At 34.0% G+C, this 27614-nt stretch overlaps 3 protein-coding genes across 6 annotated transcripts in view; 1 reads left to right on the top strand and 2 right to left on the bottom strand.

Annotated features, from left to right (window-relative positions):
- retn (retained) overlaps positions 1-3229 on the bottom strand; it is a 108117-nt gene extending 104888 nt beyond the window's left edge. For all 4 annotated transcript variants that reach the window (XM_090111065.1, XM_090111063.1, XM_090111064.1 and 1 more), the window contains exon 1: positions 3032-3229. Coding sequence is in view for 2 of the 4 variants with exons in the window: in XM_090111063.1 (XP_089967189.1) it covers positions 3032-3079 (48 nt within the window). In the remaining 2 variants the exon portion in view is untranslated. The remainder of the gene's footprint in view (positions 1-3031) is intronic.
- A 5588-nt stretch (positions 3230-8817) lies between these two features.
- On the bottom strand, positions 8818-13544 carry l(2)efl (lethal (2) essential for life). The gene is made up of 3 exons (XM_090110748.1): positions 13479-13544; positions 9677-9907; positions 8818-9341 (listed from the first exon to the last, which is right to left on the bottom strand). Exons 2-3 carry the CDS (start codon positions 9905-9907, stop codon positions 9000-9002), a joined length of 573 nt encoding a protein of 190 aa, XP_089966874.1. The 5' UTR covers positions 13479-13544; the 3' UTR covers positions 8818-8999.
- Positions 13545-15971: 2427 nt separating this feature from the next.
- On the top strand, positions 15972-25754 carry PIG-G (phosphatidylinositol glycan anchor biosynthesis class G). The gene is made up of 13 exons (XM_090110728.1): positions 15972-16548; positions 16926-17112; positions 17456-17521; positions 18511-18720; positions 18937-19140; positions 19516-19649; positions 19922-20115; positions 20538-20728; positions 20923-21506; positions 21790-21902; positions 22152-22759; positions 24698-24867; positions 25226-25754. The coding sequence occupies exons 1-13, from the start codon at positions 16391-16393 to the stop codon at positions 25479-25481; spliced, it is 3075 nt and encodes a 1024-aa protein (XP_089966854.1). The 5' UTR covers positions 15972-16390; the 3' UTR covers positions 25482-25754.
- The last annotated feature ends 1860 nt before the right edge of the window (positions 25755-27614 follow it).

Raw genomic sequence — 27614 nt, 5'->3', positions numbered from 1 at the left:
GTGTAATGATGTATTAAAGATTTGTAAGTATGTACTTAGGTACTTAAGTAGTAAGTAAATATCAAAATAATTGTAACAATGAACGCAGTCTTATTTACACCTTTATCTAAATTGGAGAAATCAATGAATTTCCAATAAAAATCATTAAAACATGATGTTTTTAAGTTAACCTAATATGTATTGTATAACATCATAATCGTTAACATATTTACAACAAATATACATAAATAATTCACCAAAAAAAACCTTCATGAATCATCCAATAAACCCATGTCTTTGTATATTGCATGTCTATGGTTTTTTAGTTTTTAGTTTTTACCCATACTTCACAGATAATAATAATAAAAAGGTATCACTATCAAGTTTTTGTAATGGTTTGTCACGGGGCACGCGCCCAGGTAGCGAGATTAGAATTACCCACCTGCCGAATTCTTTGACACCCATACACATTACCCCTTTTTAACGTTACGCGTTAACGTGTGTGGCTCTTTTTTATATGTGCGTCATTTAAGTGATTCGTTCTTTATTTAAATTAAACTTTTTTTTTATTTCTCTGAGGTCCTTTTATTACTTTTTCAATGTAGGCCATTTAAGTGGTTCGTTCTTTTTTCACAATTTTTGTGTTCTATTAACTGTTTTATGTGTTCATGCTTTTAAATCAGGTTGTAACATATTTACGTGAAAAAACTGACCAGATATTCAGCGATTCAAGGAAAATCTAAATTAATTCATATCACACGTCGTCTAGTGTTGTCAGCACGAAAAAATAAATCCACCGAGATCGCCAATTATTTCAATTAATGAAACGTCGCGGTGTCGACAGGAAAAGGAAACGAGATTTCAAATCGGGGCTAAGTTTAGTCGATTGTGTACTGAGTGACAGCTAGGTTTGATTAATTAATTTGTGGCTCTATCCGTTGAGTGGGGATAATAAATTGTGCGTGAGCTTTGGCCTCCCGGGAGATGTCGCCAGCGTTAGACACATCGCTGAATAAATGATTAACTCAAACGCAAACATTATACGTCTAGACCAAAATAGACGGCTAACGATCTCTTATACCTACAGGTAGGTTATAATGAAGCCGTCAGATTCAGTTCCGTTAGATCATTAAAATCCAAAGTTATTCTAAGAATACATCATTTTATGCATCTCTTTGTACAATGTACCGGCTAGCTGCACGTGGTTCCTATAGATTGGCAAACGGCAAACATATTTTTAAGATGTCAATTTCATTTTCATATGCCCGTCTTACATAGATACCATAAATTGAATGTGGTGTGGTGAAGTGGAACACTTATACAAGTAGGTAGCTTATGTTCAACATATTTCAAAAAATGCTGTAAATGTACTTACAATAAGTTAAAAAAATCTTAAAACAAACTGTCTATTAAAGCGTAGAAATCGAAAATGTCGCCGTTAAATAAACAATAAGCAAATTCTAAGCCGTCACAGATGTTGGAAGGGTCGTCCTTTCATCCCGTATTATAAAATCCGGGACAAAATTTGTTATTAATAATCATATCGGCGCCATTTCCTAAAAGCCGCCGCCAAAGCTGGCAACATCGCACATGTGCAGACTGCAAACCACCCGACGCCATTTTACTTTTAAGACAAATGCAGTAATTTTTTACCTTTCTTAGATTTAAATATAATATTTAATCAATAGATATTTACAAAGTAATTAATAAGTGACATAAAATAATTACATTTTAACGTTTTCCTTGAAAAAACTATGCAACTTTAAATATTTGTGTAAGTACTGAATTTTATGTGTTTTTTACTTTTGTGCATAATTCTCGCTGAAGTTATTCCTTCCATTCCAAAACTTGTAACTTGTAAGTATTCAAAAATATTTTATTCACATTTTGCAAAAGCTCAAACGATTATGTTTACTTTAATAATAAGCTTTTTATAACGGTTAATACGTACCCAGGTAGCTGAACATGGCTGAACATTTGTTAAACAGGGATCTTATAAAACAAAGCAATTGATTTTTTGCAATGAAAAACACCACGAGATAGAACATGAAGTAAAAATAATGTTAAATTGTGGAGTCTAGAGATTTCTATAGGCAAAAAAGTACAATCTTCAGGTAGTGATTATTTGGGTATTACCTTTTGTTTAATATTGAAATAGGTACAATGATAGAAGTTCTTTGCATTTATTACAAAGAGAGAATTAATTTGTTGAAGTAATGATTTAATATTCTTAGAAATTCGGTTTGAGATAGGTAATTAATAAGGGAAGGTCCCTTATTAATTACAAAAGGACATAAGGACCAAGCAATAGATAGGTAAGTGCCCTGTTAATTTATTTTATGTACCTAGATACCTACCTACTACCTAATGTATGTAAGTTAAATGTATCGATGAATTAGGTATAGGTAATATAGGTAAGTTGATTATAAAAAAATATCCTTTATTAAAAATTATTAAATCTCAAGTTTTGAAATCACCTCGTAAAACGTAAACTGTGTGTTTATTTAGTGACTAGGTAGGAAATAGGAATGTTCAATTTCTTATATGAATCTGAATAGAAATTGTGACTCTGCATATAATTTATCAAAAGAAAATTAAAATGAAACTAAAAGCCACAGATTTAATGATTACTTTATCTTGACTAATGACTGTAGAACATCTATCTATTATTATTACTTGAATACAAACTACCTACCTTCCTAATTTATGAATCATGTTTAGAACACATGCCAAAGAAACGCAATAACTGATAAGCCGCTTATTTATCAACAATTGTAATTACAACTTATCTACCTACAATTCTTAACAAAAATGCTCAACTATGGTAAGAAACAATCATTTCTAAGTAACAAACAATTTTGCAAATAACCAATGCATGCACACATTAGACAAAAAATGACTTAATAAAAATTGTAGCTTCTCAATTAAACAGGTTTCGAACAATAGTTTCTAAGTACAAATAATATGCAAAACCAATGCATGTACAACTGGAGCTACCTTCAGCTACAGTACCTACAATTAACATGTAAACTGCAAGTGAATCGAAACTTACCACGGGGCTGTCGTCACCAAGATCTGAATCGCGGTCGGCGTCGGCCATGGCATACGCCGGCACCGGTTCACGGTTCTTCACCCGAATTTTGGCGGTTTAAGGGGCACGGATTGACAACACGCCACAACGGCACGTGGATGCACTCACGGGCGGCACATGCACGCAGTACGGAACGGCACGGGCACACGAGCGGCTCGGGCGCTAACACAAGCTGGTGTGATGCGAGCTGCTACAAAGCCCCCTCTCGCTCGAAGCCCCGCCCCAAGGCGTTACGTCACGGCGAATCGGCCCGCGTTCTATCAAATTGATATTTCTGCTATACGCTCCGCCTCTGACGATTATATTGTTTTTATTCGAACTATAAAATAATCGAGCTTCGATCTGCGTTTAGATTCCTGTTTGATGTGGAGTTCGAGTGGTATAGTTTAATTGATGTAATTATTGTGTTGGGTTGTAATTATGGGTAAAATTACAATATTAATAAATTCAAAATGCATGTTAAGGTGAGTAGGTAGTAGGGAATGCAATCCCGATCCCGCGGGATCCCGATCTCGCGAGATCTCGTGTAATTTTTCGGGATCAATCCCGACGCATTATATGACGAGATCCCGTTCGAGATTGACGGGATTGGGCGGCAGTGGTCAGCGACGCAACACACAACCACTCGGGGCTCGCTTTTCAATTTTTCCTATTTTTTCCTAATTCCCTTGAAATAAGCTTATTGTTTCGATTACTTACCTAATTTATAATACATTAATTTCCTTCCTTACAACCTGATTATTATTTAGTTGGAAAGATTTAAGTATAAAGGTTTTTATTTTCTTTCGAGTAATGTTATTTCCATAAATTATATCCATAAATTACGTCACACGTTAATAGGGGGGGAGGGTATCAACTTTATGTGACATAATGTGACAAGGGGCAGGGGGGGATCAAAAGCTTTGTGACGTGACATAATAAAACGAAACGAAATTTGTACGTGAGCAAAAAACTTTGAACAGAAAATTTTTAATCTACCTACCTATATGTATTTATTAATAATTTCGCACTCTCGCTATAAGATTATCTCTTACGCAACAACATTTAATTCCTAGAGTCATGTTGTAATGCAAGTGGGACACTAAAATTTACGATTTTTAAAATTTTCGATATTTAAGATTATTTAATAAGTAAAAATAAGTAAAAAAATGAAAATAACTGTTTTCTTTTGATTATTTTTAGATACATGCATAAGTTTGAAAAATGTGTGACGTCACATTAGGGGGGACGGGGTACTAAAAATGTGACAACGTGTGACAAGGAGTGGGGGAGGGGTTGAAAAGTTCTAAAATCCGCTTGACGTAATTTATGGATGGCCCCACTATCACAAACAAGCAGTTATTAGCTTTTTCAGTCATCTGAATTCAACATTTTTTTTTAATTAGACGGGATCCCGAAAATTCCGGGATCCCGCGGGATTGATATTTCTAATCCCGCGGGATCCCGAATTTGCAATCTCGAGTCGGGATTGCATTCCCTAGTAGGTAGGTTACCTAGTTAGGTATAAGATATTCGCGTTTGTATTATTAAATATTTTATTAAAATCTAGTTACCTAGTTAGTTTATAAAAATAATATATTTATACATTTCTGAATTAAGTATAACTTCAATATAGTCTAAGATCCCACCGCAGGATCAGTGCGTTCATCGGTTTTTTGCTGAAAACCGAATTTTTATGTATATTTATAATTAGGAGAATATATATCGACTAGGTTGCCAGTCAAAATTTGGCCGCAAGCATGTTTAATTGAAATTTTTCTAATCGATTTATGGGAAAAAAATTCGTTCACTTGTTTTTTGAATAAAATGTAGTTTACATCACGTCAAATGATATTTAAAAATTCTAAAAAATCACGGTTGCCGCTTTTCGCCTGGCCGCAACATCTTGGCAGCCTGGTGCAAACTGCAAACAGTATGATTTCGATTCATTTTTACTTTCATAACGCACATTTATGAATCATATATCAAATTAAAGCTAATTTTTTTCTATTTATTATCATATATGGTTGCCTAATTAAATCCCGCCGCAAATAAGGGTTGTATAGGTAAGTAGCTATTAGTGATTCGTAAAATAGGTAGTAGGTTCAGTTCAAGTTAGTAGGTACCTAGTGGCTAGTGCATGTATTGTGTAGCGAGTGTCTCGAGATTTTTTATAATCCAAGATACCTACCTAGGTACCTATAGGTATCTAGGTATGGGCATAACTACGTGCATTTCTCTTAGGAAGAATGAAGATTCACCTCAACGAATTATGTACCTATAAGTAGGTATAAGGTAAATTAAAAACTGAACGATGTACATATAGGTATGTATCTACTCATGTAGGTATAATACCTAGGTACTTAATGAAAATAGAGGTAGGTAGATAGATATATTATATTATGAAGTTGTTTATGTAGGTACCAAGTACCAACTTGACTTTTGATAACACCTTTTCTATTAAATCTTAAAAACATACAAAAATAATTTGGTCTTTCCTGGTCCTATTTAGGTATCTACCTACCTACTTCTTACTATTGAATTTTTTTTAATTCTTTTTAATAAGTAGGTAGGTAGATATACCTACAGTAAAAATGTCAAAAAAATTAATACTGATAATCATACCGATTACCGATGAAAGTGATATGAAAGAGAATTCATTCATTCATTCATACCTAAAGAACTAATTTAATAAAAATAAATTAATTTTATTGTAATACAAATATAAATATATATAGCCTCTAAACAACCTCTATAAAAAATAGTCGAACCAGTTTGTAGACCAATCACTCACTTAAAAAAAAAAATTGATAACAAGAAAAAGATTATTTGTTTAAACAAAACAAAAATATGATCAAAATACGTAGAATCGTATTAAGTTGGTATAGCTAGGTAGGTAGATAGGCTCAGACAGCAGAAATTAATACAACAGGCAGATCAATCGCTTGTCGAACTGCACTGTGAACCAGTTTGCTTTGTGGTCCAAGTTATAAGATGATGGAGTTTTAAGAAATAAATATGTTTCCTTTCGTAAATTTTTAATTTTTAATATAATGGTAATGGAATAAGATAAGGAATTTATATTTTTCAAAACAAAAGCAAAATGATATTTCAGTTATAAACAATATGCTAGTTGCCATCTCATCTCTTTTGTCGAGGGCGGTCTGTTAATTTACCTATAACGTATCTACGTACGCGTTTTTTATAACTTTTATTATGTGGTAGGTCCTTAAGTTTTGACCTATTGTATCGATAAATTTGTTATTTTCTGAATAAAATAATTTTACAAATCTACTATAGATAGTAGATACCCACTCCATTTCCAAAATAAAGAAACCTACTAATTTCTAAGCTACGAATATTTTTTATTCGTACTTTCTTGAGAAATGGTATGTTACACCACGTTACAAAAGTTCATTTTATTAAATAATTTTTACTTGAACGACAAATAACTGATATACAATGAAATGATTGTTGTGACGTATGAAAATGTACCTAAATAAAGTAAAAAATATTTTCCGCTTATAATTTAACCATCCTTTATTTATACAATTGACTAAAATTAAGCCCTTTAACCTACAAGACAAGATTTTAAAGTATTGAAGCAATAGGTACACTGCTGATCACCCTATCGGCCAATAAATGAAGCTACCTTCACAGAATCTTAGCACAAAATACAATCATTCCAGCACAATCAACTTTAACGTAGTACTATTATATGTATATTCTGTGCTTTAACGCACAAAAAATTCCAACACTATAAAACTCAACCAAATATCTATTTTCCCTCACTTGGGCCACACGGGCGTTAATCGCTCGGGGCTGATTGATGAACCCCCCTCCCCCCGCCGACCACCGTTTAGAGCTGAGTGATCCATGGCCGCGAGATCTATTACCGGTTCAAACTTGCGATACTTTTATTTCACACATTTACTAATGCAAATGCTTTCTATTAATTGTTGTGATCGTTAATGTTTGCAATAATTATAATATGTAACTAGGTAGGTATAAAGTTTTCAAAATCTCATTTAAATTGTGGTACCTACCTTAGTGTATCATGCTCTTCCAATTTATTAGAGTACCTACAGATAGAACGCCCTTTTTTGTTAGTAGGTATTTAAATAATTTGTAGATAATTCATTTTATTGTTTGTTTTATTTATTTGTAATTACAACCAAAAAACTTGTTATTTATCTTTAAAATAAGTTTACAGCCTCCTTGGTGCATGAATTTTTAATTTCGTTGGTCGATAAACTAAATATGTAATACAAATTGAATAATTTATTTTAGTCTGATAATTTATAAAATATTATTGTAAAAGAATTTTCCACATAAATTAGCAATAATATAGAGATAAGAACAATTAACGCCTTTTATCCTTGTAACAATAAGGTTACCTTATTTTTCTTATCAGCTATAAATATTAATACAGCAGGTACCTAGGTACCTACACTTTATAATTTCAAATAAATTGTAGGGAACTCTGGTGCCTGAAGTTTTTCAAAACATGGCTGAGGTGCTTAATTTTTAGGTAGGTAGGTATATGTTGTCCGTTTTCGACTTTCGAGAGGTAGGTATACCGTTTACATATCGCAGGTAGGTACCTGCATAATATATGAAGTAGGTACCTAGTTAATAATGAAGATCTATTTGACATCTATTTTACGTTTGGATCATTATTTTTGACAACTATAACTCGTGTCTGTCGTGACAAATCTAAAATAGATCAGTATGTTTTCATGCTTTTCCGGGAGATGGCACTAGTAGCAGTTGAAATACAAATTTATCAAAAGAGCACTGAACTAAATCGAAGAAATATTAGTAAGTAACCAATGCAGCTTTTGCCATTAGGTACGATAATAATGAAAGCTCTTTTAAAATTATTGTTAGCTAAGTATTTGTCTACTTTTTGTCTAAAAACCGTTTATAAATTTCAAAATCTACAAATCAACGTGTGTACCTAGTACTACTGACTGTACTGTACTGTGACTGTACTTGAATGGGAAAACAATCAACAAACAGCAAAGGGCATCGGCATTCTGAATTCCACCCCTACCCTCGAGGACGTTGATAAATTAACAATATTATTGAACTGCAAGACTCAGCGAGAAAATTAAATTAGTCGGACACTTCTTTATTGCGCTGGGCCCGGTACAGACTAGCTTAAATTACGGAAAGCCTGACATTTTTACATTAACACATGTTTCTAGAACCGCAGTGTCCTCCGACGCATTAACTAGTCAAGGAATTATTATTCATTATTTGTTGTTCGCTCGTGTGGGACGCGTCCCCTTATTGCTTTTTGCGGCATTTTGCATTTGCTAAACATTAATGTACGGTCGCGGTTTACTCAGGGCATGCAAGTGTGCTTAAGTATTTCTTGGTAATGTGGACGGTTCCTTATATAAGGCGCGAATGAATGGACCCAGCGAATTTACGAGATTCTCTGGTAACAGGCGGTGGTGAGTGGTGCATGCGTGAAGCATTATAATTAAGAACCTTGCAAATCTTATCCAAACCATGAATTTGTCGCTAATATATTTGTTTTTTTTTTAATTTAGGATAAAAACACATATTAACAATATTAATTATTGGTCCCAAATGAAATTGTAAACGGTAAGGCACTAAGGCACGAGATAATATTTTTTTGTGCATTAACTATCCGAGGAAATTATGTTTCGAATAGATAACATAATCATTCGTATTTCGTAGCAATGTTTACTAGCACACTGTTAATTTACTGTGTCTATTAAATAAAAAGAATAAAATATTAAATTATCGTTTAATGTACATTTTTTTAAAAATTACAGTGATGTTTTGCATTCCTTTTACATTTCTAATTCGTAAATTTCGAATCGTCCGTTGTTGGCCAACAGCGGATAAAAAATAAATGCTATTCACGTTTCGGTCGTTTGCTTGTAAGCGGTTATCTATCGAGCGTCTTAGCACGTTAAGGAGATGTGATGATGGGTACATTTTGTTCCCGAGATTCGGTCTTGGGGGCTTCTGGCTGCTTGGCAGGGCCTGTCTTCATGATGGGAATGACCCTCTCTCCTGCGTTGGGTGGGGGGCGTTTGGGAGCTGTGATTGTGAGTACTCCGTCAGATGACAGGGAACTGATGACGTCAGCAACATCGTAGCCAGAGGGAAGGACGTAGCGACGAGTGAATTGGCGGGAAATGAAGCCGTGCTCGTCTTGTTTCTCTTCGTGTTTGCCTTCTACTAAAATGCAGTTGTTGGACGCTTTCACTGTGATCTCTTCGGGGGTGAACTGTTGCACGTCAAGGATAACCTGGAATTGAGAATTTCACATTTTAAATTTTAATGTACCAATTACACTTGGATATTCTTGTTACTTGATTATGAACGACGAAGATCCGAATTCTATTGGACTACGGAATAGAAGAGCTAAGATCTCGTATTTAAACAAGTTTTGCGTGTGAAATGTGAATGCTGAAAATACTTTATGATATTATTTTGCCGATTTATTATTAATTATTATCATTAAACTATTCGCATGACTTCATTTAATTAATTAGATATCATATTTATTATGTATTTTTTGTTTAAATATGAAATCCAAATATGTATTTTATATTCTTTGAAAATCGTTACAAAAAGAATTACCTCAAATTTTTCCTTGGTCAGGTTGATAGTACTAGACGACTCCTGCCTAGCCAAGTTGGTTCTCCACGGCCTAAAGTAGGAGTTTCTGAAGAGGGAGCTAGAGGGGAGTGTGGTCAGGGAGGAGAGGAGGTCGTCCTTCCTCAGGCCCATGCCGAAGTGCTGGTCGAGCAGCCGGGAGGGGCGCTCCCAGTCATCCCACCAGTCGCGGAAGAGCATTGGAACTATGGACATCTGGAAACATTTGTATGGTATATAATTATTATAATGTCTATGATGTCTATGATGAAGTAAGAAGAAAAAGAACTTCGTATATTATCTACTTTCAGCATGATTTTTGTTATCATGCAAATCTGTGCCTATAGTTTAGTTCTATCCACAAATAAAATTAACTCTCAACATTCGGTACGGATTAGGTATATTAATTTATAAGATATAAAGCGTAATTTTATGTAAGAAGAGATTAGAGAATATTGTTTGCTTTTAATATATAAATTTACGACCGCACATTATTTCACATCTTCGTGTAAAATAATAAATCTATGTGTAGGTATGTAGTTACGCTATATTTTATTGCATTGTTTATATTTAAAGTCTCTTCAAGAATACTGATGGCAGAAAAATTATTTTTGGACATTACGACTGAATTGTAAGGTGTGGTGTCCCGCGTTGTATAGTTTGGTATCTATAGGGCAGCCGGCAGATACATTTCACATCAATTTGACTGATCGATTTTCTTTAGGGGCAGGGAGCCATTTAATTTTCAGGCTGAAACCTTTATTTTACAGTCTGTATTAAATCACTTCAAAGAAATAAAGTTATATACCAACCTATGTATTATAGACTACAAGCCCGCATAGGACAAAAATATGGGTCAAATGAACCACCAGGGGACATATCTAGAACGATAGCAGAGCAAAAAATAATAAGATTCATCACTATGCCGTCACTTGTAAGCTGTCCAACTGAGTGCAGATGAGAATTGAAAAGTACAGGTAGACTCGGTAAATTTTGGTCATATATTTTTGTACGGCATTCTTAACCATCGATAGATCTATTAAAAATAATAAGAAACCGCTCAGTGCCGTACAAAAATGGTGGTCCACCAAGTCGGAATTTTTATTTAATTTCCGAGAGTTACCGGGGGTAAATTTGGTCATTTGACCATGTACGGCATCTGTGTCATACTATTGCTATACTGCTTTTAATCCATTATTCCGCAACGCCGTACAAAAATCATGGGGACAAGGGGAAAAAATCGAGAGTTGTAATCCCCTCTCTTTCCCCACTCCAGGGGGTCATTTGACACAACACGAAATAAATTTATTTTTAAAGTATTTTATGCATAGATAATATTTTTTCATGTGCCGTACATTTTCGTTGGTTCAAAGGGGTAAATCTGAAAAAGAAAAAAATCCATATAACGAAATGTTTGCTTTATATTTTGATAATAAAATATAAATATACATTAATATTAAGAAGCTCGAGGTGGTTAATTATCACCTTGGAAAGTCGGAGTCAGGTGGAATGGACTCCATTAAATTGATGAACTAATAAAAAAAGCTATGAACGAAAAGATGTGAATTATATGCAATCAGCCCATGAATACAGGTAAAGTCACAAGCAAATGCTAGTAATATATATCTACATATTCAAAATGTACAAGTAAAGCGCTTTCAAATGATACCAAACACTGCATATTTATCTTAACTTTATTTTTTTACTCTGTATGTTTTGTCCGCTAGAGGGCGCCACATTAGATTTTGTGAAACCCCATATAGCCTTTAGCTAGCTGGTCGCTGGTTATCCAGTGAACAATTCAGACGCTTCTAATGATAATATGTCATTTGTTGAATTCTGATAAGTAGTTTAGAAGTTACGAGGGAATAGATGAACATACATGCATGACCTGTAAACAACCATAACCCTCCTTTTGCTTTGCCGTAGTTAGGTAAAAATATGTTAATGCCGTACTGTATCAAACGGCCATAAAGCACCCTTAAAATTGTAACTTTCGTCGCTTTCATCAGCCTAAAAGATGTGGTCTGCACAAAAATGTACGGCATCGTTTTTTCCTAATTTATCTATGTTAATACTATTTAAAACAACGAATAAAGTGTAGAAAACTATTATATTTCATTAATCTACGATGTTTAAACTTTAACAAAATTTCTGGTTTTGCATTTCTCTATAACTTTTTTTAGAACGGTTTCTTTTGAACGGCAATACTATACAACAATTGAATTTTACAATATCATGTTAAAAAAAAGTTCCCGTACAGGGTCAAATGACCTTACAGCTCTTTATATCAAGAATTCGATGAAATTAAGATGATTATTGGTATACATTTAAAAGAACAATTATTTTTTGACGGCATTGCTTTTAATAGTACTTTTGAGTGCTAGATAATGTTTTGGAACCGAAGCCGTACTTAGTCAAATGACCCCCTGGAGTGGGGAAAGAGAGGGGATTGCAACTCTCGATTTTTTCCCCTTGTCCCCATGATTTTTGTACGGCGTTGCGGAATAATGGATTAAAAGCAGTATAGCAATAGTATGACACAGATGCCGTACATGGTCAAATGACCAAATTTACCCCCGGTAACTCTCGGAAATTAAATAAAAATTCCGACTTGGTGGACCACCATTTTTGTACGGCACTGAGCGGTTTCTTATTATTTTTAATGGATCTATCGATGGTTAAGAATGCCGTACAAAAATATATGACCGAAATTTACCGAGTCTACCTGTACTTTTCAATTCTCATCTGCACTCAGTTGGACAGCTTACAAGTGACGGCATAGTGATGAATCTTATTATTTTTTGCTCTGCTATCGTTCTAGATATGTCCCCTGGTGGTTCATTTGACCCATATTTTTGTCCTATGCGGGCTTGTAGTCTATTATACCTATAGCCACACTGCAGATCTCGATTCGATGTAATAGGTACCTAGGTACTGAAAAGTTCTGAAATCTCTAAATTCTAATGATATGAAAAGTCAAATATACCTAAGTAATAAGTATGTGTTTAAAATTTTAACTCTTATAAAATAATCTTAAATATAGGTAATATAATGATTGCTCAAAGGTGGAAAACAAAGCAATGAAATCCCCCTATAAATCAGCCACTACGCCTCATTTAAAACGTAGTAGTTCTAATAGGTAACTATTGAAAACTGGAACATTTCCATTGGTGATTCACCTGAAAACGCTTTTAGATCTGATGCAAGAGAAATCTCACGCTATGGGAGGTATGCGATGATTATTATCTTAGTTTTGTGAATATATTTAGTGCGTCTATTTGAGGACATTGTATCATGACGCTATTTTCGTTGCAATAAAACGTGGCATTGCATGCATCTTATAGAATTAGGTACTTGTTATGCAACAAATTTCAATTTCATTAAACTTGTGAAAAATCTATCTACTTATATTTCATTCTGATAGAGATAAAAAATTCTTGTAATAACTGCACTTTTTACGATTTTTCGCGCATTTGTTTTATACCTACAGTTAAATAATTATTACATTGCCATAGTCTTTTATTTTAACACCTTATTAGAGACAAAAATTTTACAAACGAAGAAAATGCTACGTCAAAAACACCATGTACAAATTTTCTCTTTCTAATGAAAAACGCTTTTCGTATTTTCTTTCAGTGAAAGCTCCAAACACCAATCTATCAACTAATATTGCATAAAAGCATGCAGTCTTTTTTTCAAAGCTAACGTAAAAAAATCTAATCATTCTAGTCTTAAAACAAATTAGTTCTAGTACGTAAAAATAAATAAACAAAAAGTTATTTACCTTTAAAAGTTTTGTTTCGTTGCAGGCGCGCGCTGCGTCGTGCTCGTTAAGACTAATGCTACCGCGTTTCAGTACAGATTTAAATAGATATTTTCAGCTGCCCACACTGAGTGATTCAGTGGGAAAGCACCTTGAACTTGGCGGTAGGTAGGTGTCCACACGTTTGGGTTTTAACGGACAATACTATTGCAGTATTAAAGAATATATGGAAGATGAAAACCCATGGATGGTTGTCGCGTAAAAACCACAGGACAGTTCTTTGGCAAATTATGGTAAAATATATGCTGTTACATATTTTGTAGAATTAAATTGTACTTAATATATGTTAATACTGACATGATTTAAAAGATCAACCATGAAGTTTCTTGCCGGTTCTTCTCCATAGATAGGTCCTACTGCTTTCCGAATCGGAGGTAAATTGTAAAAATATGTAATGACGATTCAAAAGTGCTTCTAGCAGAAGTCTAATTGAATAAATAAATGTTTGAGTTTGAGTTCAATCCATTATTGTACGATCTGATGATCAGGGTCTTAAATTTTAATTTTCTTGCTAGAAACAGAAAGTTAAAATCTAGATATTTAGATTTAACTGCGCTGTTTGCAGTTCTTTTGAATAAAAAGTCTATAGGTATTTTTACCCAAAACAAATTAAATTACGAGTTTCCGCGCCACTTTATTTACGTGAGTGATTTGAAGTTTATAGACCCAAGGCCCCTTGTCGGACTACGGGTAACGGGACCCTAAAAATGTAATGTTATCTAATAGTATTCTCTGAATTGTAACAGACCGTAAAACGATGCAATTTATATAGAGATATATAGAATATAGAGCTTTGAAAATTAGGTAATAACTAATAATCATGTGTGAATTTGAAATATCTACGATTGTCACTAAATAGATTTAAATGGAACTTAATGTCCGGGGGTGATTCGGATAGCCCTCTAGGTCCTCTACCTCCCAGCTTCCGTTTATCACTACTTTTTGGGACACCCTGTATTGTACGTACTTCAAGAAATCAAATTGAAATTTGGACTGCATGTCCATAATCTATAGGTATGTAGCTTCTTCGTAAAAAAAAGTAAGTAGGTAGTTTAAGATCAAACATTATTTTAAATTTAATAAAAAAATAACACTTACTAGTTTACTACGTATAAAAGTTTTGTTTTTTTTTTTAAGTATTGCATTAAATGTATGCATTAAACCAAAATAAATCTTCACATAACGCTTTTTGCTCCTACACATCCACCGTTTGCCACTTACAATTCTCAGATATTCGAAAAGTGTGGTCACCATGTACAGTAAAGAGTTTGTATTAAATAAAGAAATTGAATCAAAAAAGTGGGCGATTTGCAAGAATAAATATGTACCTACTTCAATTTGCGTGGGCGTCGTGATATAAACAGCTAAATTTAAAACTATTGTCAAACGGCATACCATCTAGAAACACCGTCATAACTACGTAGATGATGAATGATGATCGTGTAAAGTGAATCGTCATATTGTTATTAATAATTGTCATATTACTTTTTAAGAACTAAATAGCCACTTTGGTGTATTCTTGGTGTAGGTATCTTAATCATAGTTAAAAGTGAATTTTCCTAGATTTTCTAGCACCTTTACCTTCCTACGCTGGAAATAAAACACCTATCAGACATCATGGTTATATTTCTGTTTTGTGCAAAGAAAATTCTATACCTAACAATTCAACAGAAATTAAGTACCTACCTATGTTTTCAGATGGATTATATTCCATTGCCTCCGAATGGAGTTGAGGATGAAGGTAAAACTTGGGTAGAGGTTGTGAGGAGGTAGAAGTTAGGCAATGTCGTCGTCCGTCGTCCATTTTAGCGGAGTCCCTGCTTATTGGGTGGAGCCATTAATTAAGAGAAGAAGAAGAAGTCAAATAGTTTGAGCACCAAAATAGCAACCCAAATTTTAAGAAATTTCATGTATTACCACCAAATGTAATCGAGATGCTTTTTTAAAGCAAATAAAAAAACAGCTAAATTAGCTTCAGGGCTCTCATCAAAAAAATATTTTTTTTCCTCTTGGTAGGTATAATTACTATTGTTTACTTTTCTTCCTAATTATTTTTTAACCCTTATTAATTAATGAACTATTTTGAAGCCCTGTATTCGTGGTAAACATTTGTTTAGCGTAAAAGTTTATCTTGCAGACTTGATAACCAGATTGATAACGCATAATATTTAAAAGTTCGCGCCCGAGGAACGTCATACTCCAAAGAGATTTCAGTAACATTGTTGATCAAAAAATAATGAGCAATAACGTAGTTATGGTACTATTGCTCAATTTCAAAAGTAAGCAAGTTTTTTAATAATTCTATAAATTATTAATCACATAATTTATTATTATACATAAGTTATACATAGAATGGTATATTTTAATCAGTCTGTAATATTGTCACATGTGAATTCTTTGTGAATCTGTAACCAATAAATTTTGACATTGACAGTTTGAACTTGGATTGTGATTTGTGACTGATTGTGACTTGTGCGGAGTTGTTTGAGTATAAAAATTAAAATATGTAAACAATCCTTAAACATAAAATATTACTATTAACGATTCCAGAATTGCATTAATTTTATTCTATATTAAATAAAACACTTTCTATCGCTATCCTAATTATAGTAAATAAACCTAAAATTCCAAAATAAGTACCCTAAATCAATTCTTTATCACTTGTCGAAAGATAATCTCTATTACATATATCATACAGTTTCCCGGCATGTAATCTAACCATACCGCAACTGTTCCTAATTTCTCAATACTGCAATTAAATTGCTTAATTAACACAAGTGGGGAAAAGTAACATCGAAAGGAAATGATGCAGTAAGGTACTACATGTATTTGTTTACTCATACCGGTTGAGTACGTGATATTCGATAGGCATCATGTTGACGTGGTTGCTACACAAATGGATTGGTTTATGGCTACTTCTGATAGCCCTAGGAGGTATTTCTCTATTCCTTTATGGATTCTTCCCTTTAAAATATCATTCCGGAAAGCTGGCGCATAGGGACGACTTGCCAAACTTCATTGAGGGAGTCAGGTAAGGATAATAATTTTATGTTTATATTTTGTAAATAAATAAATAAAACTACTCTTTTAGTTTTATGAAACATAAATTATTGTGATCAAAATTGTATTCAATTTAATTATGTAGGGACTAGGGACATAAGTTTATAGTCAGGTTATTAATTTATAATCACAATATGAATCGCTGGAAGTTACACAAAAAAAACATCTGTTACATTTTAAAACTACACTTTTCTTACTTTTCTATTTCACACCAATATCATACAATATTGATATTACTAAGTGGCCACGACAGTGACAACAACAACCTATAGTCACTTTAATGAGCACATACTAGGAATGATAAGTATTTGATTTAGCCTATATTTACCTAGAAATACATATTTTCAGCATTGACGGTCATGAAGTATATAACTCAGGAGAAAACAGTGTAGTTTTAATGGTGATAGATGGTCTCCGATATGACTTCGCAACAGAAGAATACATGCCCTACACTGGGCAGCTGCTTAAAAATAAATCGGCTTGCATTTATGTATCTGTAGCTGAACCTCCAACTGTTACTATGCCTAGGATAAAGGTAAACTTAATATTAAGAAAAAATAATGAATATTATACTTTAAAATGTTTAGTGTTCATTTTTGTGACTTTTTTTTTATTACCAACAAAATTCAGAATGAATTTCAATATTGTGACAAAATGTACAAAGATTATGTTGATACTTCAAGTCATAAATTGTGAATCAATATCCGTTTAACTTTTTAAATTTGGTATTTGAATAATAACGTGATTTACAATTTCCTTTCTGTTGTAATGAATGTACCATAACTATTAAAAAATAATAGATTGCCAAAGAAAAAATTTTATACAAAATTTATGAGCTACAAAAACAAATAATTTATTTGTACATTATGATTATACAGTCACCGGAACGTAAGAAGGAAAAGGCACAGTGGAGGCGCACAATAAACTTCTGGCGGGATATATTCGCAAGTGTCACTTTATGTAACTTACACTTTGCTTTATTGGTGCTGACACCAAAGAAAAAACATTTTTTTTTTCAAATATATAAACTGTAAGAAAATCATTAAAAATAAAAACTCATGTTGGAGTCATTATTGTTGATAAGTACTTTTATTTCTAGTGAACTACACAATAAAGTTTTTTCTTTGGTGATTTGTGTATAATGGCTTGCAAAATTACTTGAGTTTTGTTTTAATCCTGCCTTGCTCTTGTCTTGGGGTCTAATGGAATAGTATATTAATATCAATAATGTAATAATTGCTAGGGATTGCTGTAACCAAATATCCAATTGCAATCCTATTGTAATACAAAATTGTAGTATGCTTTGAAACTTTTTCACTTAGCCTACATTCACTTTACTACATAAAATCTTAATCAACATTAAAGTGTATAGAACAAATAACAAACAAGTTAAAAAGTTGAAATAAAAGTAATATGAGGGAATACCTCATTACATTTGTATCATCTAACACTGCATCTTATTTGAAATCAATACCTAAATATCCATTTTACATAACACCATGTATTCTATGCTAAATTGCTTCTTAATTACAAGGAATAGAGTTTAAAATTAAATACACTTCTCACATATGCATGTTCAAATGATATTAACCTGACCTGTCTTACAAAATGTGCATATGTATGGTTGTGTATGTTTTTGCTGTTATTAGTATAAAGTAGTATCATATTGTAAATAGAGCAGAAATTCAGTACAAAATTGTTTTATCATAGAAATTCTCTTCCATTACTTTAAATAGATCATAATGTCTCATCATGTCATGGTACATTAGAAGTTTTTTCTATGTCTCAGCAACCAGCAAGTGTGCATGCATGTTAAACTGAAAAATATTTGTCATATACATATTGTCTTTTAAGTTTTTTTATAAAAATTATAAAAAAGTCAATTCTAATCTTATATTATCTGTGTCATCTATAATTTTTTTTTAATGCACAGGCCATGATGACAGGCAGCGTGTCAACATTCGCGGACGTTGCTTTGAATTTTGGCGCGCCAGCCGTGCGCGGTGACAGCGTGTTACGTGTTGCCAACGCTAAGGGATGCCACTCTGTGCTCTATGGTGACGACACGTGGTTGCGACTGTTCCCTGGTCTATGGTCGGAGCACGACGGCACTACGTCGTTCTTTGTAACGGATTATACAGAGGTGTGATAATTCTGTGTATGTTATGATAATTACTAATGTTTAAAAAAAATCTTATCATTTTACTATATATTTCAATATTATTGAAAATAACTTTGAAATGGGCAGCCACCATCATTTTATGATATAGAAGAAGATTAAATGATTCTTGAAATTTTAAGAAAAAACTAAATTTACTGACAGAGAGTAAAGATAATATTCAAATATTATATTTTCCAGGTAGACAACAATGTCACTCGACATTTGGATACTATCCTCACACCAAATGAGAATAAAAAATCAACATTTGATTTCTTAGTGCTTCACTATCTAGGTTTAGATCATATTGGTCACCTAGAGGGCGCTAAGAGTCCAAAAATTAAACCAAAACTGATAGAAATGGATGATGTTGTGAAGAAAATACACATGGCTATGCAGAAATGGGTACAGTATTTTCATATTCTATTATATTACCTATAAATAATAAATAAAGGGAGCATTTAAAGAAAAAAAAAATGCTTATTTGTACGGAACCTTAGTGTCACCCAAGACAAGTCTGACTCGCACTTAACCAATGTTTTTTAAACATCGCTTTTTATACAGACTGTGGCCCTCTACATTTTTATTATACCTGTGTTCTGCAGTTTAAGTGTAAAATGTAGCCTATTTTTGATCGAATTTATTTTTTAGCTGAGTAGTCAGACAAACAAAAACCATCTCTCACATTTATAATATTGTATAAATAATAGTCATAAAATTCATTTTGAACGCCTTAAAATATTATTAACTAATTACTGATCAAATATATGTGTGTTTCAGGATAATACAGGTATCCTTATAATATGTGGTGATCACGGCATGCGAGATGCCGGCGGGCATGGAGGCTCTTCTGCCGCAGAGGTGTTGGTTCCTCTTGTTGTTATTAAAAGTGGGGGCTTCGAGTGTCCTCATGCGTGAGTAGTAAAACGAAGAAATATTGTCGAATACATTAAGAACTTAAGAGTTAATAAGTTTGTTCGCTTACAAATGTAGATCTGAATCGATATGCATACTTATGTTGTTATAAATTAGTAACTTTCTGCAAATTTAAGTTCAAATTTAAAGGTGGTCTGTGCTCATGAATAATAATATTTAAATTTTCGTCTATATCTATTTACCACGATTATTGTGATAGATCTCCTAATGTTCCGTATTAGTGTTGAAATTTTTATTTTTGTGTCTTCAGCACAGGCCCAGGCCCAACAGTGGCCCAAGTGGACTTAGCGCCAACAATATCGTGGCTATTAAACGCGCCCATACCGGGAGACAGCACGGGCAACATTCTGCCCGCGCTCATGCCGGCGGACATCAGGCAACACTTGTACTTGTTGCATGTGATCGCCGCGCACAACGCGAAGCAGGGCCTGCCCACTGATACTGGTGAGACTTTATCTTACATTATATACTATCTGTGCTAATATTAAACGCGCCCATACCGGGAGATAGCACGGGCAACATTCTGCCCGCGCTAATGAACTTTAACCCACTATAATATTCACTCTATTGACATACCCACTAGATAGGATCACGCTCAAAAATTGTCCGAATCAAAACTCTGCCTACGCACGTATTAGGCAGTGTTTTCTTAATAGTGACACAATTTACTTTGAACACTTAAATTGTAGGAAAACAAGCAACAACCAATCGAACATTTTAAGTATACATATATTGTTAGAACTGTCTCTTATGTGTAAACGATAAATCAAATTGTATTACAATACATTTTTTTTTCGTCAAAAAACTCATGTAGACTAAGAATTAAATTTTAACTAAATTTAATATTTTACTAATACTTGTTTTAGAATTTTTCAAGCAATTCAAACGCGCGGAGAGTCAATTCGCTCGCTATCTGTCCACGGGACAGGAGAGTGCGGCCAAAATAGCTAAGGAGTTCTATCAGGAGTCCCTGCAAGAAATGACTAAATATTTGGCAGCTACTACCACTGATTTTGACATTTTTTCTTTGGGATTGGCCACTGTTTTACTGTATTTGGTAAGATTTTTTTTAATTCAGAAATATTGGAAGAGTAGGAGTATTGATTTGTTTATTTAAAATCAATAGATATAACAAAAATAAAATTATACCAAAGGATTGAAAACAGATTCCTAAAGAATAGGTAACATATAAACTTAATAAAATAGTTTTAAATATTTTTTCTAACATCTCTTATTAATATCGTATTTCAGATTATGATAGCCCTCGTATGCGTGACTCTATACTCCCTACAACCAGATAACCAAAGAAAAATAAGCGTCACGGACCAGCATAAAACGAACATGGGCTCAGTCGTAGCATTCGCTATAATATTCGCTGTAATCGGCATTATTCTCACAATCAGCTGCTTTATAACGGAAACTAAGAGCCAATTCTGCTCTTTTAACCCCTTGTGGTCTATAGCGTTCACAATAACAGCATTCGTTCTGACCGTTGTCTACTTTATTATCAAAAATAGTATGGAGAAAATTCGGGATTTATCCCCTTTAAGGGAACTAAACGCTATAGATTATTTACTAGTAATTGGCACGCTTTTCCACTCTTGGTCGTTTTTTGGGACGAGTTTTATAGAAGAGGAACATATGACGTGGTATTTCTTCTGGAATACTCTAATGTTCTTCGTATTAGTGAGGACAATAGTGGTGGTTGTGATGTACTTTAGTAAGAGGTATAGTGGAGCTACGGAAGTGCAGGATAAACCGGAGTTGGAGAGTCGAATGAGCGCTGTTGGTATTGGGATTGTACCGAAATGGGTGCTACTTATTGCTCTGCATAGGTGAGTGATATTATTTATTAATGTGTTACGGATTAGTCGATAGTTCCGCTCGAAATAGTATAAGAGATATTGCTATGGCGCTCAGGAATAATATAGTTTTCTTCCTGTGAAGTAATTTGCCCAGAAATTGTAGTATTTTTTTCTGTATATTTATTAGTTTATTCCTACACATCTCTTAATAGAATCCTTTGTTTCGAATCGTTTTTACGTGACTTATTTTCTGTGTCATATACTATTCAATTCATCAACAAGACTGCTTATTTCAAACATGATTATTTTACAGATATCTTCGTACAATGAATCAGACGGGAGACAGATGGCTATTTCTTCCTGATACCGCAGATTGGTTGAATGCCCCTGAGAATTCGTTTTATTTGCAAGCACACCTCGTTATCGGTATGTTATTATTATATTAAATTATAATGTATTGAAATTGATATTTTTGGTTTTATGGCATTCAAATGCTATATGAGATAATGTTATATTGAGATGATTAACAACCATCTCAACCAATATGAAGCACTTTTCAGTGAATACAATATTGTAACGATGGAACACGACCTTTTTTGTTGAAATATGATTGTAAAGGATATGATTGTATTCTTAAGATCATTAAAATCTCTCCATTTCTTTTTCTTATTTCAGGAACGTTACTAACGCTCGCCATATGCCTCTGGAATGTTCGATACATGAACAACTACTTGAAAATACACTCTATATTGACAATACTCGCAAGTCTATGCATACTTTGCTACCGCATAGCCACCAATACCTTAAACACTCCCTTCGACGACATAAAAACATGGGATAATATACTAATAGTTGACGTTTTCTGGTGGATCCTAAACGCACAAACGATATTCGAAATAATCACATACATCGGAGCTTTTAGAGGCTGTGGTAACCAATTGCCCAAAACGAATAAATTCGTCTATAGCAAGCCAAAAGAAAAATCGGAAGATTACTTCTACGATGATATGGAAGAACCCTGGAATGTGGACGAAGTTAAACTGAACCTTATTAGATCTTTGTCTCACATAATGTATAACCAAATGATGTTGATTATAATACTATTAATGCGGCCACATAATGTGATAATGGTGCCGAGTATTTATATAACATGTAAAATAACTTCTAAGTGCTTGGACCATAAGTTGTTAGATGCAAGACTGGGGAGGAATACGGAAGTAGCAGATAGTATAGGGCTGGCGCTCGTTCATATATGGATTGGTGCTGTGTTTTACTTCTATCAGGTAAGTGTGTATTGATATTTTTTTTTAATCAACTTTTTAGTTGAATGTTTTTTTGCCTTTATGCTTGTATGTTTGTGTCTAACCGCTTTATACTTGACTTTGGCCCACTTTAAACGGACAGATTTAATTCAAACTTTGTACACTTACCAAGGATCGGTGACAATACAATAATTTTTTGAGTTTAAGAGTGTTTTTTTTTGTTTGGCGTTAGTTTAGGCGCGTTGAGAGTAAAATTTTAAGGTTGCGTCATGGTAATACGGTCATGTCATGGAGTAAAGCGACGATTTTGGTATTCAAAGATACCAAAATCGTCAAAGTCAATCTTGTCAAAGGAGTTTCACTTCTGACACGTGTGCGACACACACGCTCTTTTTTAACTATATATTTATACATTACTAGCTGCTCCGCGCGGTTTCACCCCCGTGGCTCCACCTCTGTTGGTCGTACCGTGATGTTATATAGCCTATAACCTTCCTCGATAAATGGGCTATCTAACACCGAAATAATTTTTCAAATCGGACCATTAGTTCCCGAGATTAGCGCGTTCTAACAAACAAACAAACTCTTCAGCTTTATAATCCATACTATCCATACTAATATTATAAATGCGAAAGTAACTCTGTCTGTCTGTCTGTTACTCAATCACGCCTTAACTACTGAACCAATTTGTATGAAATTTGGTATAGAGATATTTTGATACCCGAGAAAGGACATAGGATAGGTTTTATCCCGGAAATCCTACGGGAACATGTTTTTCTTGGAAAACGCGGGCGAAGCCGCGGGCGGAAAGCTAGTATTATATACATTATGAATGCTTATACAGGGTGTAATCGTTAAGTGTGCACAGGCGATTTTTCCGTAAGTATTACAGATAACAAAAAACTGATATCGAAAGTACTTAACCTAATGATTAAAATGGCCGTAATAAATTTTTAAAAATAAATCGAGAAATATCGAAAAAAATTATCTTTAATCCCTCCCATACATTAAGTATGAAATATGATCCCATATACATTTAATATGAAAGATTTTAGCTTTCTTTTTCTTTTTGGTTTTCTGCTTTAATTACTTCGCAAATTTGAAGTGGCATTTTCCACGCTTTTTCCGGACATTTTCACGCATTTTCCGGAGATTTTCCGGGCATTTTCCACGCCTTTTCCGGACATTTCCACGTATTTTCCGGATATTTGCCAGACATTTCCCTGACATTTTCCGGGATTTTCCCAGGCATTTTCCGGGAATTTCCCAGGCATTTTCCGGAGATTTTCCGAGTATTTCCCGGGGATTTTCCGGATGTTTCCCAGACATTTTCCGGACATTTCACTGGCATTTTCCGGGGATTTTCCACGCATTTACCGGATATTTTCCGGACATTTTCACGCATTTTCCGGATATTTTCCAGGGATTTTCCACGGTTCTTCCGGAAATTACCACGCATTTTCCGAGCATTTCCCAGGCATTTTCCGGGAATTCCCAGGGATTTTCCGAGCATTTCCCGGGGATTTCCCGGGTATTTTCCGGACATTTCCCTGGCATTTTCCGGGATTTTCCGGATGTTTCCCAGACATTTTCCGGACATTACCCTGGCATTTTCCGGGGATTTTCCACGCATTTCCCGGACATTTCTCAGGCATTGTCCGGGGACATTCCAGGCATTTTCCGGACATTTTCACGCATGTTCCGGACATTTTCACGCATTTGCCGGATATTTTCCGGACATTTTCACGCATTTTCCGGATATTTTCCAGGCATTTGCCAGGGATTTTCCACGGTTTTTGATATTTCTCGATTTATTTTATAAATTTATTACCGCCATTTTACTCATTAGGTTAAGTACTTTCGATATCAGTTTAAAGTTTTTTGTTATCTGTAATACTTACGGAAAAATCGCCTGAGCACACTTAACGATTACACCCTGTATACAATAACCGTTTCCAGGGCAACTCGAACAGCCTCGCGTCGGTGGACCTGGGCTCGGGCTACGTGGGGCTGGGCGCGTACAGCCCGCTGCGGGTGGCGGCCCGCATGGGGCTGCACGCGTACGCCGGGCCCGCGCTCAGTGGTGCCGCGCTGTTCTGCAAGCTGGCCCACGTGCCCGAACTGTCGAGGTGAGTGTTCACACTGCTTTATGGGATATCGTGTCGCGTACAGTGTGCCCACGTCGCACAGTGCCGAGTGCACTGTGCGACGTGCGAGTGCTTGTAGCGTACAGCCCGCATAGGGTTCCAGGTACCATACATCAACAGGCTAGCAGCGGATTACTTGCTGCGGGTAGTGTAACCACAACAAAAACGTCATCTTCTCCTTTAGGGGTTGAAAAAATAATCCATCTTCACTTATTTTCTTGCTGCGTGGTGTGGTTTACTCGTTAAAGCGTAACAGGCAGACAGATAAGCAGATTTTCACAACATACCTTAGAGCCACGGATACAAAACTTATCATTTATTCAACATTTTTTTTTTTCAGGTACCTAAAATCAGTCTGGCGTGTGATCAACATAATGGCGCTGCAGCGAGTCTACCAGCTAGCTATCTATTGCGTCATAGCCATCATATTCCGACACCACTTGTTCGTATGGTCGGTGTTTTCTCCTAAACTGCTATACGACTTCGTCGCTACAGTCTTTGCAGTGCAAGCTCTAACGACTATCGCCGAAATCAATATTCTAACCCATATTGTTAGCTGGATTTCGAAATCACTCACATACAAGAGATTATCATAGGGAAGGCCTTTACAGCGTCCGACGCTGAGAAACCTCGCGAAAAGTAAAAATAGACTTAAACGCAAGTGCACAAGGTATAAAATACACGAGTGGAGAGAGAGGCAGAGACAACTAAATAAGTTTTTAAAATCCGATAATTTCGACATTATCACGACGGACAAGGTGCAACTGAAAGTGTTCTTACGGTGACTTTGTGTGACAAATTGTGAAAATAAATATTATAAGGCTTAAAGTGTATTTTACTTATTGTAAATGATATAAGTGAGGTTATTTTTAAAATAAACGAGCCCTATAAGACGCTTCATATAATTATGTATGTTTAAAAATTAATAATTATTGTTAACAATGTAATAAGGATATGCTTTCAAAAGGCATTGCCATATTGATTTGAGAAACTAATATTTCTATCAGAAACATTCTTACATTCCTATAGAAAGTTAAAACTTACTACCTATATTATACCATCAATTTACTGACACTATTGTGATAGCTATTATTAGAAAACTAAAATAAACTGTTATTGTGAATAAAAGTTAAGATATCAATTAATTGCCTATTCATTATAAATAAAACTGATACCTATTATTTTTCTAAATTATGATGACAGTAATATGTGGTACATATGTATTTTGTTTCAAACAGCTGTATAAGAATTTATTAACCTATTATATTTTTAATTTATAATTCTTATTTGCTAGTTTTTATAACTTTTTGTTACATCATAAAAATCTATGTGTGGAACTCCACGATGACAAATGCGAATTACCATTGCATAATTTATGAAAAAAAGATTGTGATTTTTCTTATTTTCAATTGCACGGGTACCTGTATCTACCTCTTGTAGAAATTATTGTGTTTATTATTGATAATAATTATAGATTTATTAATAATATAAAATAATGTAATGTAATGGCTAAAAAATTTTTGAAATTTGTATCAAGAAGTGCCATACATAAAAGAATTTTTAAACTAGATAATTGTGAAACAATGTATCCTAGTTTATAGCACGGATATAACCTAATATCTACCAAATTGAATTAAAATCCGTCCAACAGGTTTTCCAAATACACAGACACAACATCATAGGTGAATTTTACACTTTAGTTTACTTATGGTTACGTATGGTTTATTATTATTTGTTAGATCAAATGAAATATTAATTACTATACTGTGTACAACTATATATTCTCTACTTATGATAGAGCGTTATTTAATTCACACATGCTTTGGTCTGTATATGTTAAACTTAAATATTTGTATTAAGTATTTCATTATGTATAGGCACCTATTTTTACTGAATATTTTTGAGTGTATTCAAACTGAACTATTGTTTGTATAATTTTATGTGCTGTCGATTTGTGTGCGTTGTTAGAACAGAAATGTAATAAATAAAGATTACCTACTTAAACTACACTGTGTATTATTTAGAACCAGTTTCATTAACATTATGATCATAAAAATAACGTTAACCAATTTCAAAATACATCAGAGATGTTTTCTTGGTATGTTAATTTAAATCAAAATAACTAGAATGACTTTATCAAAGTACCTAAATACTGCCCGTAATCTTCTATATTATAAAGGAATTAAATGATAAATGAAATATTAAATAAGCGAAGGAATTCTAATATACTTGCTATAATATGGCAAAAGTGTTCTTGCCGATTCTTTTAGGTAAAAGCGACATCCGTATCGATGGTAGTTTTAATAATGACTGTTCATAACCACTTGTAAATATTGAGGAATAAAGCGCCAAAATTTCGGGTCATTTGTAACAGGATGGCGGTTCTACAGGGGTCTTAGTCTCAGTAGTTAGTACGCAATGACAAAAAGAAAAATGATGGTTAGAACGCTGATACCGGATACCTTAAGATACTATAACGTTTTATATTAGAGAATCTTAACATAAAATATTATATATCTTCACCGTGTGTGACGCGCATTAAGCGCGTACTTACTAAGATACTGTAATATAAAATATTACAGTATCTTAAGATAAAATATTATAATATCTTCACCGTGTGTGAAGCGCTTTACGCATTATGCACCACACTGTTGCTCTTGAAACTCAAACATTTATTCGTTTAACTACACAGTACACTTCCTTTCGAAACATAATATTTAGGTACCACT

The sequence above is a fragment of the Colias eurytheme genome, chromosome 16 (assembly GCF_061535395.1).
Source record: "Colias eurytheme isolate Ceu_HAF_F1 chromosome 16, ilColEury1 Martin Lab GWU primary, whole genome shotgun sequence".
NCBI lineage: Eukaryota > Metazoa > Arthropoda > Insecta > Lepidoptera > Pieridae > Colias > Colias eurytheme.
This window is presented reverse-complemented; position numbering and strand designations above follow the sequence as displayed.

Excerpts from the sequence above, each read along its gene's own strand:
- PIG-G (XM_090110728.1), top strand. The coding sequence starts at position 16,391 with ATGTTGACGTGGTTGCTACACAAATGGATTGGTTTATGGCTACTTCTG. Across the intron at positions 16,549-16,925 it reads AACTTCATTGAGGGAGTCAG|CATTGACGGTCATGAAGTAT; the intron begins GTAAGGATAATA and ends ACATATTTTCAG. Across the intron at positions 17,522-18,510 it reads ACTTCTGGCGGGATATATTC|GCCATGATGACAGGCAGCGT; the intron begins GCAAGTGTCACT and ends TTTAATGCACAG.